Source organism: Chelon labrosus (assembly GCF_963514085.1).
Source record: "Chelon labrosus genome assembly, chromosome: 2".
NCBI lineage: Eukaryota > Metazoa > Chordata > Actinopteri > Mugiliformes > Mugilidae > Chelon > Chelon labrosus.
This window is the reverse complement of record NC_140338.1, coordinates 3492576-3511918: the sequence shown is the minus strand read 5'-3', so window position 1 is coordinate 3511918 and position 19343 is coordinate 3492576. Positions and strand designations below refer to the sequence as shown.

Below are 19343 nucleotides of genomic sequence, written 5' to 3'. Positions count from 1 at the left end.
CAGTGTATCAAATACTTATTTTCCCCACTGTATATATAACCACAGTCCAGTTGGTTCCTCACAGGGAGGCGTTGTAGAGTCTTATGTCCTGAGGGACAAACGACCTCCTCAACCTGTCCATGGAGCAGGACAGAGACAGCAGCCTGTAACTGAACAAGCTTCTCTGTCTGTCTATGGTATCCTGTAGAGGGTGGTGGACATTGTTCATGATTTACCAGATTCTGTTCAAGGTCCTTTCTTCTACCACTGATTTCAGGCACTCCATCTCTGTCCCTACCACAGAGTCCTCCTTCTGTATCAGCTTGTCCAGCCGTGAGGTGTCCTTCTTCTTAGTGCTGCCTCCCCAGAACACCACAGCGTAGAAGAGGACACTGGCAACGATAGTCTGGTAGAACATGTCCAGGAGCTTCTGGCAGATATTAAACAACCTTAGCCTCCTGAGGAAATAGAGATGTCTCTGACCTTTTTTGTATAATGAGTCTATGTTAGATGGCCAGTACAGTTTGTGATCCAGATGTAGCCCCAGGTACTTATAGGTCTGAACCACCTCTACACACTCCAAGTTGATGGTTACAGGCTGCAGGTGAGGCCTAGACCTCCAGAAATCCACTACCATCTCCTTGGTTTCAGCTGTTTTGATCAGAAGATGGTTCTCTCCGGTGAGATGAAGTTGTTCACCAGATTCTTGTATTCCTGCTCTTGTCCATCCATGATACACCCCACAATTGTAATGTCATCTAAGAACTTCTGCAGGCGACATCACTCTGTGTTGTAGTTGAAGTCCGAGGTGTACAAGGTGAATAGGACAGGGGAGAGCACAGACCCCTGTGGTGCTCCAGTGCTGCTGACGATAGTCCTGGACGTCCAGTTCCCCAACCTGACATACTGAGGTCCCCCAGTGAGATAGTCCACTATCCAGGAAGTGAGTTGTGAGTCCACTCCCATCTCTGTGAGCTTGTTCTTCAGTAACAGGGGTTGGATGGTGTTGAATGACCTGATGGTGTCAGGGGTGGTTACAAGCCACTTGTCTGCAGCAGTGACTGTGGAAGAAACAGCATGTTTCTTTAGAAGTTCAATAACTCATCAATAATCAATAAATCTCTACTTAAACTGTGTTTTTTTTTCTCTCTTTCTCTCTTGTTGTCAGTGTGTAGACATGTCTGCTGCCAGATGTCTGAGATCTGAAGATCAGTTTCTGTGCTCCATCTGTCTGGATGTGTTCACTGATCCAGTCACTATACCATGTGGACATAACTTCTGCAAACACTGCATCACTCAACACTGGGATACCAGTGACTTATGCAAGTGTCCCCGATGTAAAGATATGTTCTACACTAGACCTCAGCTGAAGATCAACACTTTCATCAGTGAGATGGTTGCTCAGTTCAGACATGAAGCTCAACAGAAAGCCAGCAGCAGCAGCTCAGAACAACAAGCTGCCAAACCAGGAGAAGTTCTCTGTGACGTCTGCACTGGAACCAAACTGAAGGCCCTGAAGTCCTGCCTGGTGTGTCTGCTCTCCTACTGTGACGCTCACCTGGAACCTCATCTGACAGTGTCACGCCTGAAAAGACATCAGCTGATCCACCCTGTGGACAACCTGGAAGACAGGATGTGTTGAAAGCACGATAAACCTCTGGAGCTGTTCTGTAAGACCGACCAGACATGTGTCTGCATGCTCTGCTCTGTTTTAGACCACAAGAAACATGAGGTTGTTCCTCTGAAAGAAGAATATGAAGGAAAGAAGGCAGAGCTGGGGAAGACAGAGGATGAAATTCAGCAGATGATCCAGAAGAGACGACTGAAGATTGAGGAGCTGAAAGAGTCAGTGAAGATGAGTAAAGATGCTGCAGACAGAGAGAAAGCAGAAGGTGTTCAGGTCTTCACTGCTCTGAAGGAGTCTGTTGAGAGAGGCCTGAACCAGCTCATAAAGGAGATTGAAGACAAACAGAAAACAACAGAGAAACAGGCTGAAGATTTCATCAAAGGTCTGGAACAGGAAGTCTCTGAGCTGATGAAGGGGAGCTCTGACATAAAGCAGCTCTCACGTTCTGAAGACCACCTCCACCTCCTCCAAAGCTTTTCCTCCCTGAAAGCTTCTCCACCCACCAAGGACTGGACAGAGGTCAGCGTCTGTCCACCATCATATGAGTGGACTGTGTTGAGAGCTGTGACTCAGCTGGAGGAGACACTCGGTAAAGACATGAAGAAGCTGCTTGAGGCTGAGCTGAAGAGGCTCCAGCAGTATGCAGTGGATGTGACTCTTGATCCTGATACAGCACATCCTAAACTCATCCTGTCTGATGATGGAAAACAAGTTCATGATGGTGGAGTGAAAAAGAATCTTCCAGACAACCCAGAGAGACTTTCTAAATGTCCATGTGTTTTAGGAAAGAAGAGTTTCTCTTCAGGTAGATTTTACTTTCAGGTTCAGGTTAAAGGAAAGACTAAATGGGATCTAGGAGTGGCCAGAGAGTCAATCAACAGGAAGGGAGCCATCAAACTGAGACCTCAGAATGGATTCTGGACTGTATGGTTGAGAAATGGAAATGAATACAAGGCTCTTGATGATCCTGCAGTCAGTCTCTCTCTTCGTTCTCGTCCTGAGAAGATGGGGGTGTTTGTGGATTATGAGGAGGGTCTGGTGTCCTTTCATGATGTAGATACTGCAGCTCTTATCTACTCCTTTACTGGCTGCTCCTTCACTGACAAACTTTACCCATACTTCAGTCCCTGTGTGAATGATGGTGGTAAAAACTCTGCACCTCTGATCATCTGTCCTGTCAATCAAACTGTCTGATCCATTTAATGATGAAGCTTTGAGATCAATGAATGAACTTATTGATCTTCACACTTTATTCACACTCTGTACATATATGCTTTAATACTGCAATACTGGTACAGCTGTGAACACAAAGATATCAATGGATTAGAGCGACACGGTACAAAGTGATTATTCTGGAATAAAAAGATTTTGTTGTGAATTATGGTAAAAATATTCATATCAACTTGTTTTCTTTCATTAATGTGTTCATTCCTTCATTCTTCAATTCATCAGTATAGATTTAATGGTTGTTTTAATGTTTTTTCACTGTTGATTCATGAAACTCTTCACCCTGTAACACCCAGTGATGGATCCATCATGAAAAACGCATATGTGTAATTTGTGATGATTGTAAAATGAGCTACAATTAAAGACCAAGAGCTGTGTACTGGGTTGTGTCAACTATGTTTCTTTCTGGTGTCACCACCTTTAACATGGTGTCATTCACCAGGTTTTGCTGAGAAATATTTTTAAAAACAGATGTAAAATAAGTCTCAATAAGTCTCAATGCAAATTCCTTTCTAAATGGTCATTTTACAGGTTTTCAGATGTCTCTGAATCTTTGATTATTTAAGAGAAGAAAAACAAACAATTGAAAGTGAGAGAACAGCCTTCACTTAAAACAGAAATTAAAAGCAACCTAATCTTAAAAAGTAAGCACACAAGTTCATGAATATATATATATATATATATATATATATATATATATACACACACACAAAATCATTTAACTCATCAAATGTTTATATGTGATAAAATATAGAATATGTTTATGTAACAGGCCTCAAGACGAGTCACATGTTCACAGAAGATACATACCTTGTTTACACAGGAAAAGAAGACAAGGGAGTCATCAGTTGCGTTTCTCATAGCAGGATTTTTACCGTTCTTCGCTTTCTGTGAAGTTCTTCTTTTTTCCCCGTCTTACTCATTCTTATGGTTTCATTTTCTGATCGGGCAGAGAGGGGAATCTCAGGTGCAGGGTCAATTTAAACATAATTTGCATATTTAAAAGGGGCGTGGACGGGGAGGGGTCGGGTACGCTTGATTGGACAAAGGAAAAATGCTTCTAGATCTGAGCGCGCGCCACGTTTTAGAAGGAAACCCACGCAAGTCTTTGTACATGAGGCCCCTGGTCCTCTAAATCAAGCAGTGTTTTACAATTCAGAAAAGTACATATGTAATCAGCACAACTCTCCTCATCGCCCTGAATTGCACTTACAGGATCCAGATCAGGTGTTGGTGAGATGATTTTCACAACCTCATAGAGTTCCTCCGCTGTCAGCGTGTGGAGACTTTTCTTTGTCTTCCGGTCCCAGCGGTGCCTCCAAAATTTTGTTACAGGCGTCGAGACGAGTCACCTGTTTACACAGGAAAAGAAGAGACAGGAGTCATCAGTCGTGTTCCTCATAGCAGGCTGTTAGCTGTCTTTATTATTCTTCTTCATATGATCAATTTCTCTGTTACTTATGTCATTCACTTAACATGCGTCATAAGTCACCACAAACTAAATGATAACTGCACATATATTCCCACAACATAGTGAAATTACAAAACATGTTTGTGTCCTTAAAGTCACATTTCTACTGTTTTAATCAGCTAAATACTGATTTACTCGTGCTTTTAACAACTTTAACTTCTATTGCGTAGCTTTTACTATGCTACTGCCTGTTTGAACACGTCTTTCATATGTGAACAATAATGTAAACTACTTATCAACATCAACACTCTTTTAACCTGGATGAGTAACTTTAGCATAAGCATTCATCTAACAACACACACATTCATTCACTCTCACCTAGGGTTGTCAACCGTCCCTTGAAAAACGGAATCGTCCCGTATTGAGCTGAAACTGGACACACTTTGTCCCGTATTACCATGAGAATCAAAAATAATGTGTAAAATGTCAATGGAATGAATGAATAACAAGGCGCTTTATATGAACATTTACGGTAAACTTATTCCCAGGCCGTCTCCTGCTCTGTGACCAATCAGGGGTGCAGATCCGATGTCAGGATTGGGGGTATGAGTATGCAACTCATACCATGCCACCATAAATCACAACTACGTAGAGGCTCGTCATATCATTCAAAAAATGCGTATCACTGCTTACTTAATTGTTATATTAGTAAATCATAATTTTAAGGGTTTCGGGCATGTAGTGTCTACTCATCCCCAATTCTTCTCACCATCTTCCTTTTCTCCCAGTGTATGGGACTACTTTATGCATGATTAATTGATATGTGGAGTCAGAAATATATGTCAAATATTATTTGTTGCACCATTTAACAGAATTTAAAATTTTTGTTAAAAATGTATTACTCTATGAATAAGCATCACCATTATTTTTTTTATTATTTTTTTTTTTTTTACTTTTCTTCTTTCTTTTTCTGTTTACTGTTTTGTCATCTGTTTTATTTATTTATTTATTTTTAATTAAAGTTTAAATGTTCTTTGGGGGAACCCTCCCATACAAGCCCCTTGAGGGTTTTTTGGGGTTTCCCTGGCATGCCTTAATGCTCGTACCGTCTTTAATTACGTATTGTCAGTGTATTTTTTGTATTTTATGTGCCAAATAAAAAATGAAATGAAAAAAAATAAATTTTCAATCATTTCTTTTTAGATGTGAATCTAAAATGTGAAGAATGTGAAGTCTGAAAATACATTCGTTCAATTTCGAATAATTTAGGTTATTTTTATGGGGGGGCAATTCATGTTTTTCAGAAATTTGGGGGGGGGGGGGGGTCTGCACCCATGAGACCATTGGTCGAGGTACTGTTGCTTGCAAAGAAGATACCGGAAGACAACAAAAGCAACAACTTTATTTGCACTTTTCTTATTATCATTATTATAACCTTTATTTAACCAGATAAAAAAAAGGACATTGAGATCAAGACCTCTATTGCACTATTACAAGAGGAATGTTCTGCTTTCTATTGTTTTATATTAATTTATACAGTTTTAAGTTAAGCAGGACAGATTTCTGTTTAAGAAAGATATTTATTTTATTCTTTTAATTTTGTTATTTTGTATTAAAAATAAACAGTTGAATTATTATTATTATTATTATTATTTGTTTTCCACGTGTTCATATCACTTAAAGATATGCATCTAATTCAATTCAGGTTCGATTCAAATAGTTAAAAAATCGTTTCACATACACAAATAAGGGCTAAAAAAATTCACCACACCGGGAAGGGTGAAGGCAATCAGGTGGTCCAGCCCTGCCAATGAGGTGTCCCTTATTTATTTTTCAGGGAGCTGGCAACACTACTCTCACCCAACTCATGCTACGCTTCATCCTTAACTTGGTACCCGTTGTAATTTAAATACAGACATAAAATGACATGAAAATAAATGCCCAGGAGCCACACAAAAACGATTGAAAATGTCGACAGGCCGCCATTTTCTATTGTTGTTCTCTATGGGAGAAATTAAAACTTTTTCTGTTGTTGTTTCTCACAGTTTACGACCTAGTTTCTCCATCAGCAGACTTCATTCACACATCCAAAAGAGTTTTAACAGCCTTTATACATGAACTGTGGTCAGTTAACACACTTTACTAACCTGTTTACACAGGAAATGAAGAGACAGGACAGGAGTCATCAGTGCGGTCCTCATAGAGGCCTGTTAGCGGTCTGAGGAACGTTAGCCTGACTGATGCTGCGTAACACAATTAGCGCTCACTAGCGGGGATACTCCCCCTTGTGGTGGAGTTAGAGACGTGCACTCTGCTACAACCCATAGAAAAACATTAAATCGGTCTCATTTTTTTATACAAAAACATATAAAATATAATCACTCAAAAATTTGTGACCATACATATTTGTACATGTCACAAATACATAACACAATATGCTGCAATATCATCTAAACACTTGTACTTATAATGATACCTAGGCCAGTAAAATCATTGGAGCCCCCACCCCTCCCCCACTCCTCTGATAACTGTACAGTCGGTCTGTGACCAGGGAATCCATGATCACAAAGACCCCCCCCCAACTGCTTTCCGATGCTGCCATCAGGCAAACATTTCAAGGATCCACTATTACACCCAGAAAACAAAAAGAGCTAAAAACTAAAATACCATAAATATTTTGTACACTGATCAATCAATAAATTATCAAAGAAAATAAATGTCTCACCGGCTGCAGATGATAAGGATTGAAAAACAAACACATTTACAGACTTTTTATGAGCTGCAATAAACTAAAGAAAGTAAAATGAGTAAAAACTGTCACTTCATTTTAAACTGATCACGTCTGAACTTGAAGCAGGAAACAAACCGTGACAAACACAGCTGCAGTCAGAGGAAGTGGTCAGAGATTCTACGTGACTTTCCTGAAATGAAAGTCAAACTTTGTCAGAGCGACAGCAGAGCTGCAGTCCAGACGAATCTCTGTGTTTCTGTCTGAAGAAAATTCAACTGCGTTCATCTGTTCTTTCTCAACATCTGACTCAAATACTGGTGAGTACAGCTGATAATATTTACTGTGTTTTAACAACCAGCATCAAAACTTAGACCTTCAGTCCAACAGGAAGTTCCACTCTTTCCAATTCATACTTACGCTGTCATATTAAATCAAGTGAAATTAAATTAAACTGTAGATAGATAAATAGATAGATAGATCGTTTATTTATCCAGAGGGAAATTCAGTGTCCAGTAGCTTCATCACATAGAAACAGATATGGAATAATAATATAACTATATATATAACCACAGTCCAGTTGGTTCCTCACAGGGAGGTGTTGTAGAGTCTTATGTCCTGAGGGACAAACGTCCTCCTCAACCTGTCCATGGACCAGGACAGAGACAGCAGCCTGTCACTGAAAGAGCTTCTCTGTCTGTCTGTGGTGTCCTGTAGAGGGTGGTGGACATTGTTCATGATAGACCAGAGTTTGTTCAAGGTCCTTTCATCTACCACTGATGTCAGGGACTCCAGCTCTGTCCCTACAATAGAGTCCTCCTTCTGTATCAGTTTGTCCAGCCGTGAGGTGTCCTTCTTTGTGCTGCCTCCCCAGCACACCACAGCGTAGAAGAGGACACTGGCAACAATAGTCTGGTAGAACATGTCCAGATAGATAGATAGATAGATAGATAGATAGATACTTTATTAATCCCGAGGGAAATTCAAGCATCCAGTAGCAGTAACATACATTGAACATACAATACAAAAACTATATAAAAAATAGAAATAAAATGTTTTATACAACTATAAACTATGTTAAAAATATAAAGTGACCAGTAGAAGTAGAAGTTTTTTTTTTATATAAATATGAGAGCTACAAATGGGGAGGACTGTGTGCAATTAAATTAGTTTGTAAACAAATTTGATGAAATGAATAAATGAATGAAAATCACAGTCACCACATGTAGCAGAGGTAGACAGACATGGCAATGACAGAGTGTCCAGTAAGTGGTGCAAAAAGATATGTCTATTGTGTCTCCTGCCATCACTGAGAGCTGTTGTACAGCCTGATGGCCAGGGGGATGAAAGAGTTCTTCAGTCTGTTGGTGGAGCAGGATTGAGACAGCAACCTGTCGCTGAACACACTCCTCTGCCTGATGAAGGTGTTGTGCAGAGGGTGGTGGGTGTTGTCCAGTATGGAGAGCAGTTTGTCCAGGGTTCTTCTCTCTGCCACTGTCACCAGAGAGTCCAGCTCTGTGCCCACCACTGAGCCAGCCCTCCTCACCAGTCTGTCCAGTCGAGCAGCGTCCCTCTTCTTGCTGCTTCCTCCCCAGCAAACCACAGCATAGAAGAGGACGCTGGCCACCACAGACTGGTAAAACATCTGCAGCAGTTTTTTGCAGACGTTGAAGGACCCCAGCCTTCTCAGGAAGTACAGACGACTCTGTCCTTTCCTGTGGAGTGTGTCCATGTTCGTAGTCCAGTCCAGCCTGTCGTCCAGCTGCAGCCCCAGATATTTGTAAGTCCTGACCACCTCCACATCGACCCCGTTGATGGACACAGGTTGGAGATGTGATTTCTTCCTTCTGAAGTCCACCACCATCTCCTTGGTCTTGGAGGTGTTCAGCTGCAGATGGTTGGACCTACACCACCTCATGAAGTCCGCGACCAGGCTCCTGTACTCCTCCTCCAGCAGTTCAAATCAGATATTAAACCACCTTATTCTCCTGAGGAAATAGAGATGTCTGACCTTTTTTGTATACTGAGTCTATGTTAGCTGACCAGTCCAGTTTGTGATCCAGATGTAGCCCCAGGTACTTATAGGTCTGAACCACCTCTACACACTCCACGTTGATGGTTACAGGCTTCAGGTGAGGCCTGGACCTCCAGAAATCCACTACTGTCTCTTTGGTTTTAGCTGTATTGATCAGAAGATGGTTCTCTTTGCACCATGAGATGAAGTTGTTCACCAGATTCTTGTACTCCTGCAAGTATCATCTGAGAACTTCTGCAGGTGACATGACTCTGTGTTGTAGTTGAAGTCCGAGGTGTACAGGGTGAATAGCACAGGGGAGAGCACAGAACCCTGTGGTGCTCCAGTGCTGCTGACGAAAGTCCTGGACGTGCAGTTCCCCAACCTGACATACTGAGGTCTCCCAGTGAGATAGTCCACTACCCAGGAAATGAGTTGTAAGTCCACTCCTACCCTCTCTGTTAGCTTGTTCCTCAGTAACAGGGGCTGGATGGTGTTGAATGCACAGGGAAAGTCAAAAAACATGATCCTCGCAGCAGCATTCCCCCTGTCCAAGTGTGACAGAGTGTGGTGGAGCAGGTAGAGGATGGCGTCCTCCACCTCTACCTTTTCCTGGTACTCAAACTGCAGTTGGTTGAGAGTGTGACGGACCTGGGGCCTGATGTGATGGAGCAGCAGCCTGTCCATAGTCTTCATGATGCTGGATGTCAGGGCGACTAGTCTGTAGTCATTCATCTCCCTCAGGTGTAACTTCTTAGGGACAGGGATGATGCAGGATGTCTTTCACTTCAGGGGAACCTTTTAAGGTGTAGGCTCAGGTTAAATGCATGCTGAATGGGTTCCCCCAGCTCAGAAGCACAGGCCCTGAGTAATCGAGGGGACGCTATGTCTGTGCCAGCTTCTTTTCATGGATGCAGCCTCCTTAGTTGTCTGCTCACCTGAGCGAAAGTGACTGTGGAAGAAACAGCATGTTTCTTTAGAAGTTCAATAACTCATCAATAATCAATAAATCTCTACTTAAACTGTGTTTTTTCTCTCTTTCTGTCTTGTTGTCAGTGTGTAGACATGTCTGCTGCCAGATGTCTGAGATCTGAAGATCAGTTTCTGTGCTCCATCTGTCTGGATGTGTTCACTGATCCGGTCACTACATCATGTGGACACAACTTCTGCAAACACTGCATCACTCAACACTGGGGTCATAATAACCTGTACAAGTGTCCAATGTGTAATAAGGTATTTAAGACAAGACCTGAACTAGCCATCAATACTTTCATCAGGGAGATGGTTGCTCAGTTCAGACAAGAATCTCAACATGAAGCCAAACCAGGAGAAGTTCCCTGTGACGTTTGCACTAGAACCAAATTGAAGACAGAGGATGAAATTCAGCAGATGATCCAGAAGAGACGTCTGAAGATTCAGGAGATGAAAGAGTCAGTGAAGATGAGTAAAGATGCTGCAGACAGAGAGAAAGCAGAAGGTGTTCAGGTCTTCACTGCTCTGAAGGAGTCTGTTGAGAGAGGCCTGAACCAGCTCATAAAGGAGATCGAAGACAAACAGAAAACAACAGAGAAACAGGCTGAAGGTTTCATCAGACATCTGGAGCAGGAAGTCTCTGAGCTGATGAAGAGGAGCTCTGAGGTGGAGCAGCTCTCACGCTCTGAAGACCACCTCCACATCCTCCAAAGCTTCTCCTCCCTGAAAGTTGCTCCACCCACCAAGGACTGGACAGAGGTCAGCGTCCGTCCACCATCATATGAGGGGACTGTGGTGAGAGCTGTGACTCAGCTGGAGGAGACACTCAGTAAAGACATGAAGAAGCTGCTTGAGGCTGAGCTGAAGAGGGTCCAGCAGTATGCAGTGGATGTGACTCTTGATCCTGATACAGCACATCCTGAACTCATCCTGTCTGTTGATGGAAAACAAGTTCGCTGTGGAGACGCGAGGAAGAAGCTTCCAGACAAACCAGAGAGATTTTCTACACGTGTTAGTGTTTTAGGAAAGAAGAGTTTCTCTTCAGGTAGATTTTACTTTCAGGTTCAAGTTAAAGAAAAGACTAAATGGAATCTAGGAGTGGCCAGAGAGTCAGTCAACAGGAAGGTAAAAATCAAACTGAGACCTAAGAATGGTTTCTGGAATATAAGGTTGAGAAAAGGAAATAAATACAAAGCGCTTGCTGGTCCTCCAGTGCGTCTCTCTCTTCGTTCTCCTCCTGAGAAGGTGGGGGTGTTTGTGGATTATGAGGAGGGTCTGATTTCCTTTCATGATGTAGATACTGCAGCTCTTATCTACTCCTTTACTGGCTGCTGCTTCACTGACAAACTTTACCCATACTTCAGTCCCTGTGTCAATGATGGTGGTAAAAACTCTGCACCTCTGATCATCTGTCCTGTCAATCAAACTGTCTGATCCATTTAATGATGAAGCTTTGAGATGAATGAATGAACTTATTGATCTTCACACTTTATTCACACTCTGTACATATATGCTTTAATACTTCAATACTGGTACAGCTGTGAACACAAAGATATCAGTGGATCAGAGAGATACGGTACAAACTGATTATTCTGGAATAAAAAGATTTTATTGTGAATTATGGTAAAATCATATCAACTTATTTTCTTTCATTAATGTGTTCATTCCTTCACGTTTCAGTTCATCAGTATAGATTCAATGGTTGTTGGACTTTTACCTTTTACTTGTTTTAATGTTTTTTTCACTGTTGATTCATGAATCTCTTCACCCTGTAACACCCAGTGATGGATCTATCATGAAAAACACGTGTGTAATTTATGATGATTGAAAAATGAGCTACAATTAAAGTCCATGAGATGTGTACTGGGTTGTGTCAACTGTGTTTCTTTGTGGTGCCACCACCATTAACATTGTTTGTCAGGTAGTGCAAATCACAATGAGATGATTTTGATCCTTACAATAAAATTTAGATGATCTAGCCAAATTCAAATAATTGTTCCACAAGTAAGATGGATCAACAGTGCCCTCAAATGGCTATCCTTATTCTTTTAAACCATTGTTAGAATTAAAGTGTGTTGAACCTTATGTATGATCTTATACTAACAGTAGCTATAACTATTGAAATAGAGACCATAACCTTTCCTTTATTAGCAAAGTATCTCCTATAAGGAAGAACCTGATGTTATTAATTTACTGATGCTTATAAGTTATTTTGATTTTGTCATTCAGATATGTCATTTTCTAATGTTGAATGTTGCTGCATAGGCAAAAACATTGCAAACGAACCATGGTGAATGATGGAATAATTAGATTAGTTAATATAAAGTAGGTTAAGAAGATCAGGTAACATGATATCTTTAAACAAATAACTATAGGCGTTGCCATCTCTTTCCACGCAAAGAATCTGGAAACCCAATCCAAAACCTGCCCCACTTGTCTCTCTTAGCTCCTCTTTAGTGTTAGCTTTTTAGTTTTCTTCGTCTTCTTCTTTGCATATTTATTAGCATTTTTATAGTTCGTAACTTTGTCTATTTAACAAAAACTGGGATATTTGTCTGCAGCAGTTTCCAAGCTATGTTGTTTCACATCAGAATTTTTTTTAACGCACAATTTGTGTTGTAAACTTTAATTTTTAAGTTTTATTAATTTTTCTATTCTGCGCGCCAAAGTACCAAGTAAGAATGCCAGCCTCGGTTAACACTCGTCGTTTTTATAAGTTCGTCAGTGTAGTTAGTCTGGGGACGTCAGAACAAGCCCCAATATCTCTTCCATGGATGAAGAAACCAAGACTGTCGCCATAGCAACAACACTGTCCCAGAGGAGTCGACCCTTCACCAGGGCCTGGTCCTCTGCTGAGAAATCTCTACAAAAAGTAGACAGAATCTTTCTGCTGCTGTTACCCGCTTGAGACCAAGAGTTGGTGTCATTACTTTGAAACTCCCCATTAATATCTTTTAGAGAAGTTTGATCACATCAGATGTCATAGTAAACACACTCCTGTTAGTTTAAGCCATAATACATATCCTTTCTCCACCATCACTCCGCAAACACTCCTAATTTGTTATTTCAGGTCTCATAATATCCATTCTATTTGACTTGTGCACATACACTATATTACCAAAAGTATTCGCTCACCCATTCAAATGATCAGAATCAGGTGTTCTAATCACTTGGCCTGGCCCCAGGTGTATAAATTCAAGCACTCAGGCATGCAGACTGTGAAACAAGACATTTGTGAAAGAATGGGCCGCTCTCAGGAGCTCAGTGAATTCCAGCGTGGAACTGTCATAGGATGCCACTTGTGCAACAAATCCAGTCGTGAAATTTCCTCGCTCCTAAATATTCCACAGTCAACTGTCAGCTCTATTATAACAAAATGGAAGCGTTTGGGAAAAACAGCAACTCAGCCACGAAGTGGTAGGCCACGTAAAGTGACGGAGAGGGGTCAGCGGATGCTGAAGCGCATAGTGCAAAGAGGTCGCCGACTTTCTGCACAGTCAATTGCTACAGAGCTACAAACTTCATGTGACCTTCAGATTAGCCCAAGTACAGTACGCAGAGAGCTTCATGGAATGGGTTTCCATGGCCGAGCAGCTGCAGCCAAGCCACACATCACCAAGTGCAATGCAAGGCGTCGGATGCAATGGTGTAAAGCACGCCGCCACTGGCCTCTAGAGCAGTGGAGACGCGTTCTCTGGAGTGATGAATCACGCTTTTCCATCTGGCAATCTGATGGACGAGTCTGGGTTTGGAGGTTGCCAGGAGAACGGTACATTTCAGATTGCATTGTGCCAACTGTGAAATTTGGTGGAGGAGGAATTATGGTATGGGGTTGTTTTTCAGGAGCTGGGCTTGGCCCCTTAGTTCCAGTGAAAGGAACATTGAATGCTTCAGGATACCAAAACATTTTGGACAATTCCATGCTCCCAACCTTGTGGGAACAGTTTGGAGCGGGCCCCTTCCTCTTCCAACATGACTGTGCACCAGTGCACAAAGCAAGGTCCATAAAGACGTGGATGACAGAGTCTGGTGTGGATGAACTTGACTGGCCTGCACAGAGTCCTGACCTGAACCCGATAGAACACCTTTGGGATGAATTAGAGCGGAGACTGAGAGCCAGGCCTTCTCGACCAACATCAGTGTGTGACCTCACCAATGCGCTTTTGGAAGAATGGTCAAAAATTCCTATAAACACTCTCCTCAACCTTGTGGACAGTCTTCCCAGAAGAGTTGAAGCTGTAATAGCTGCAAAAGGTGGACCGACATCATATTGAATTCTATGAGTTAGGAATGGGATGGCACTTCAGTTCATAGAATGAGTAAAGGCAGGTGAGCGAATACTTTTGGTAATATAGTGTATGTGCATATATCTTATTAGTACCTCATTTCTTCATAGCTGTCACTTCAATAAATACATTTTCATTCACACTTAAGAAGTAGTTTGTGACGTTATTTCACGGCAGAGAATATATGGTATAAATTGTGTTAAGAATGCATTCCTTTAGTTATTAAATATATTTCATTGAGACTGATAAATTAACTTAAACCGTGTTCCTTCTACGATAACAGGAGGTGGTGCCCTAACGAGACATTCAAAAGGTATAACAAACCCTTCAAGAGACCTAAGAAAGAACCCTTCTCTCTGAGAGGATTTACAAAATCTTTAGGAATACGGGCCCAGGACTCTCCACGACTCTCGGCAGCCTGGCCCAGACATTTAACCAGCTCTCTCTGGAGTTAAATGTCTCCAAAACAGAGGAGCTGTGTTGTGGGGGCAGAGGAGAGTTAGCAACCACTTTTTTCAACCACTTGGCATCCAGGGTCAGCTTGTGGAGCAGGTTGAGTCCTCCAAATACCTGGGAACTGATCTGGACAACTGCCTCTCCTTTTTCCAGCATGCAGACACCATATTCAAAAAAACTCAACAGTGCCTCCACCTGCTGAGGAAGCAAAGGACCTTCAATGTCAGCATCCATGTCTTAACTCTGGTTTATCAGTCTCTTATTGAATCCATACTCACCATCAATATAATAATAACAGTTACACAGGCCAGTAAAATAATTGGAGCACCCCCCCCCCCCACCACCACCACCACCACCACCACCCCAACACATTTACAGACTTTTTAATGAGCTACAATAGAGTAACACCACAAAAAAATCTCACTTCATTTTAAACTGATCACGTCTGAAATTGAAGAAGGAAGCAAACAGAGCTGCAGTCAGAGGAAGTGGTCGAAGACCAGATTCTACGTGACTTTCATGACATGAAAGTCAAACCTTGTCAGAGCGACGGCAGAGCTGCAGTCCAGACGAATCTCTGTGTTTCTGTCTGAAGAAAATTCAACTGAGTTCATCTGTTCTTTCTCAACATCTGACTCAAATACTGGTGAGTACAGCTGATAATATTTACTGTGTTTAAACAACCAACATCAAAACTTGGACCTTCAGTCCAACAGGTAGTTCCACTCTTTCCACTTCATACTGACTCTGTCAGATTAAATCAAGTGAAATTAAATGAAACTGCAAATTAACATTAACATTAAATTAATGATGATCCTTTTTTTCATTCTGTTCTTTATGGTATTTTATTGTGTATATCTGTTGTGTATTTTGTTTGTTTTGCTTTGTACTCTCGTCTGCACTGTAAATGAGGCTCGCCTCAGTGTACTAACGAGTTTAAATAAAGGTATGAAATGAAATGAAATGAAATAACTATATATATAACCACAGTCAAGTTGGTTCCTCACAGGGAGGCGTTGTAGAGTCTTATGTCCTGAGGGACAAACGTCCTCCTCAACCTGTCCATGGAGCAGGACAGAGACAGCAGCCTGTCACTGAACGAGCTTCTCTATCTGACTATGGTGTCCTGTAGAGCAGTGTTTTTCAACCTTTTTTGAGCCAAGGTCCATTTTTTTTCATTGAAAAATCACAAGGCACTCCACCAACCGCAAATGTTAAAAAAATGAAACTCTATGTAGCCTTTATTAACAATATAAAGTTATTTTTCTAAGTGTCTTCAGTAGGAATCAAATGAAGACAAAGAAAAAAGTCTTATATATCTTACATAGTCTAATTAATTAGTTTTCAAAAAATGTTTTTTAGATCAATTAGGCAAAACTGGGTAATTTCCCACGGCACACCTGACGATCTCTCACGGCACACTAGTGTGCCACGGCACAGTGGTTGAAAAACACTGCTGTAGAGGGTGGTGGACATTGTTCATGATGGACCAGAGTTTGTTCAAGATCCTTTCATCTACCACTGATGTCAGGGACTCCAGCTCTGTCCCTCCCTACCACAGAGTCCTCCTTCTGTATCAGTTTGTATCTGAGGACTCCCAGTGAGATAGTCCACTAGTGGTGCAACGGATCATCATTGATCCGTGATCCGTTCGGATCAATATCTTCGGTTTGGCACACACGTGATCCGCGGATTGATTTATGCAAAAAAAAAAAAAAAAAAAAAAAAAAAAGTTGTGCGCATGTTCAGTCCACACACAGCGTGGTCATGGCGACCGGAGGAACGGAGGAGCTTGAACGCCCCGCGTCATTTAAATCCCCTGTATGGGAGCATTTTGGCTTCCCTGTCAAATATAATTGGATAAAACCCATATACAGTCAATGATAAGACCGTGACGGTGTGTAGCCATATGACAGTGGAAACACATCAAGCATGGCTACGCATTTGAAGCGACATAACCCCTGACAGGAGTGAAAACGCGAGATATGCCTTTTTATGTTACACTTTAAGTTGTTTTTCATTAATTATGTTAAAAAGAAGTTATTATGCCTTGTGCACTTTAAGTTGATTTTTATACATTTTAATTTAATAATTTAAAAGTGTTAATAAACAAAAAGACAAAACGTATGTTTATTTGTCTTGTGTTTTTTTTTTTTTTTTTTTTGCTGATCCGAAAAACCATCCGAACCGTGAGTTTTTTGATCCGTTGCACCCCTATAGTCCACTATCCAGGAAGTGAGTTGTAAGTCCACTCCTATCTCTGTTAGCTTGGTCCTCAATAACAGGGGCTGGATGGTGTTGAATGTTATGGAAAAGTAAAAAAGCATGATCCTCGCAGCAGCATTCCCCCTATCCAAGTGTGACAGAGTGTGGTGGAGCAGGTAGAGGATGGCATCCTCCACCTCCACCTTCTCCTGGTACGCAAACTGCAGTGAGTAGAGAGCATGACGGACCTGGGGCCTGATGTGATGGAGCAGCAGCCTCTCATGATGCTGGATGTCAGGGTGACTGCTCTATAGTTGTTCATCTCCCTCAGGTGTGACTTCTTAGGGACATGGATGATGCAGGATGTCTTCCACTGCAGGGGTGTAGGCTCAGGTTAAATGCATGCTGAAGGGGCTCCACCAGCTCAATAACTCATCAATAATCAATAAATCTCTACTTAAACTGTGTTTTTTCTCTCGTTCTCTCTTGTTGTCAGTGTGTAGACATGTCTGCTGCCAGATGTCTGAGAGCTGAAGATCAGTTTCTGTGCTCCATCTGTCTGGATGTGTTCACTGATCCAGTCACTACATCATGTGGACACAACTTCTGCAAACACTGCATCACTCAACACTGGGATACGAGTGACTTATGCAAGTGTCCCCTATGTAAAGAGATGTTTCACACTAGACCTCAGCTGAAGATCAACACTTTCATCAATGAGATGGTTGCTCAGTTCAGACATGAAGCTCAACAGAAAGCCAGCAGCAGCAGCTCAGAGCAACAAGCTGCCAAACCAGGAGAAGTTCTCTGTGACGTCTGCACTGGAACCAAACTGAAGGCCCTGAAGTCCTGCCTGGTGTGTCTGCTCTCCTACTGTGACTCTCACCTGGAGCCTCATCTGACAATGTCAGGTCTGAAAAGACATCAGCTGATCCACCCTGTGGACAACCTGGAAGACAGGATGTGTAGGAAGCATGATAAACCTCTGGAGCTGTTCTGTAAGACCGACCAGACATGTGTCTGCATGCTCTGCTCTGTTTTAGACCACAAGTTACATGAGTTTGTTCCTCTGAAAGAAGAATATGAAGGAAAGAAGGCAGAGCTGGGGAAGACAGAGGATGAAATTCAGCAGATGATCCAGAAGAGACGACTGAAGATTGAGGAGATGAAGGAGTCAGTGAAGATGAGTAAAGATGCTGCAGACAGAGAGAAAGCAGAAGGTGTTCATGTCTTCACTGCTCTGAAGGAGTCTGTTGAGAGAGGCCTGAACCAGCTCATAAAGGAGATCGAAGACAAACAGAAAACAAGAGAGAAACAGGCTGAAGGTTTCATCAAAGATCTGGAACAGGAAGTCTCTGAGCTGATGAAGAGGAGCTCTGAGATAAAGCAGCTCTCACACTCTGAAGACCACCTCCACCTCCTCCAAAGCTTGTCCTCCCTGAAAGCTGCTCCACCCACCAAGGACTGGACAGAGGTCAGCGTCCATCCACCATCATATGAGGGGACTGTGGTGAGAGCTGTGACTCAGCTGGAGGAGACACTCAGTAAAGACATGAAGAAGCTGATTGAGGCTGAGCTGAAGAGGCTCCAGCAGTATGCAGTGGATGTGACTCTTGATCCTGATACAGCACATCCTAAACTCATCCTGTCTGATGATGAAAAACAAGTGAATCATAGTGATGTGAGGAAGAATCTTCCAGACAACCCAGAGAGATTTTCGTATTTTGGTTTTGTTTTAGGAAAGAAGAGTTTCTCTTCAGGTAGATTTTACTTTCAGGTTCAAGTTAAAGGAAAGACTGACTGGAATCTAGGAGTGGCCAGAGAGTCAATCAATAGGAAGGAAGAAATCAAACTGAGACCTCAGAATGGTTTATGGACTGTAAGTTTGAGAAATGGAAATGAATACAAAGCTTTTGCTGGTCCTCCAGTCAGTCTCTTTCTTGGTTCTCGTCCTGAGAAGGTGGGGGTGTTTGTGGATTATGAGGAGGGTCTGGTCTCCTTTCATGATGTAGATACTGCAGCTCTTATCTACTCCTTTACTGGCTGCTCCTTCACTGACAAACTTTACCCATACTTCTGTCCTGGTCTGAATCATGGTGGTAAAAACTCTGCACCTCTGATCATCTGTCCTGTCAATCAAACTGCCTGATCCATTTAATGATGAAGCTTTGAGATGAATGAATGAACTTATTGATGTTCACACTTTATTCACACTCTGTACATATATGCTTTAATACTACAATACTGATACAGGTGTGAACACAAAGATATCAATGGATTAGAGAGATACGGTACAAACTGATTATTCTAGAATAAAAGATTTTATTGTGAATTATGGTAAAAATGTTCATATCAACATGTTTTCTTTCATTAATGTGTTCATTCCTTCATTCTTCAGTTCATCAGTATAGATTTAATGGTTGTTGGACTTTTACCTT

The 19343-nt window shown here is 41.8% G+C and overlaps 1 protein-coding gene and 1 pseudogene across 2 annotated transcripts; both read left to right on the top strand.

Moving 5' to 3' along the window:
- Positions 1-1132: 1132 nt before the first annotated feature.
- Positions 1133-11484, top strand: LOC311506462 (annotated as a pseudogene). Its single transcript has 2 exons — positions 1133-2797; positions 10220-11484. The product of its transcript is annotated as an uncharacterized misc_RNA (transcript).
- Positions 11485-17410: 5926 nt separating this feature from the next.
- Positions 17411-19054, top strand: LOC311501123 (E3 ubiquitin-protein ligase TRIM21-like; the record flags this gene model as incomplete). Its single annotated transcript, XM_084562794.1, has 1 exon — positions 17411-19054. One exon carries the CDS (start codon positions 17411-17413, stop codon positions 19052-19054), a length of 1644 nt encoding a protein of 547 aa, XP_084418920.1.
- Positions 19055-19343: the final 289 nt, after the last annotated feature.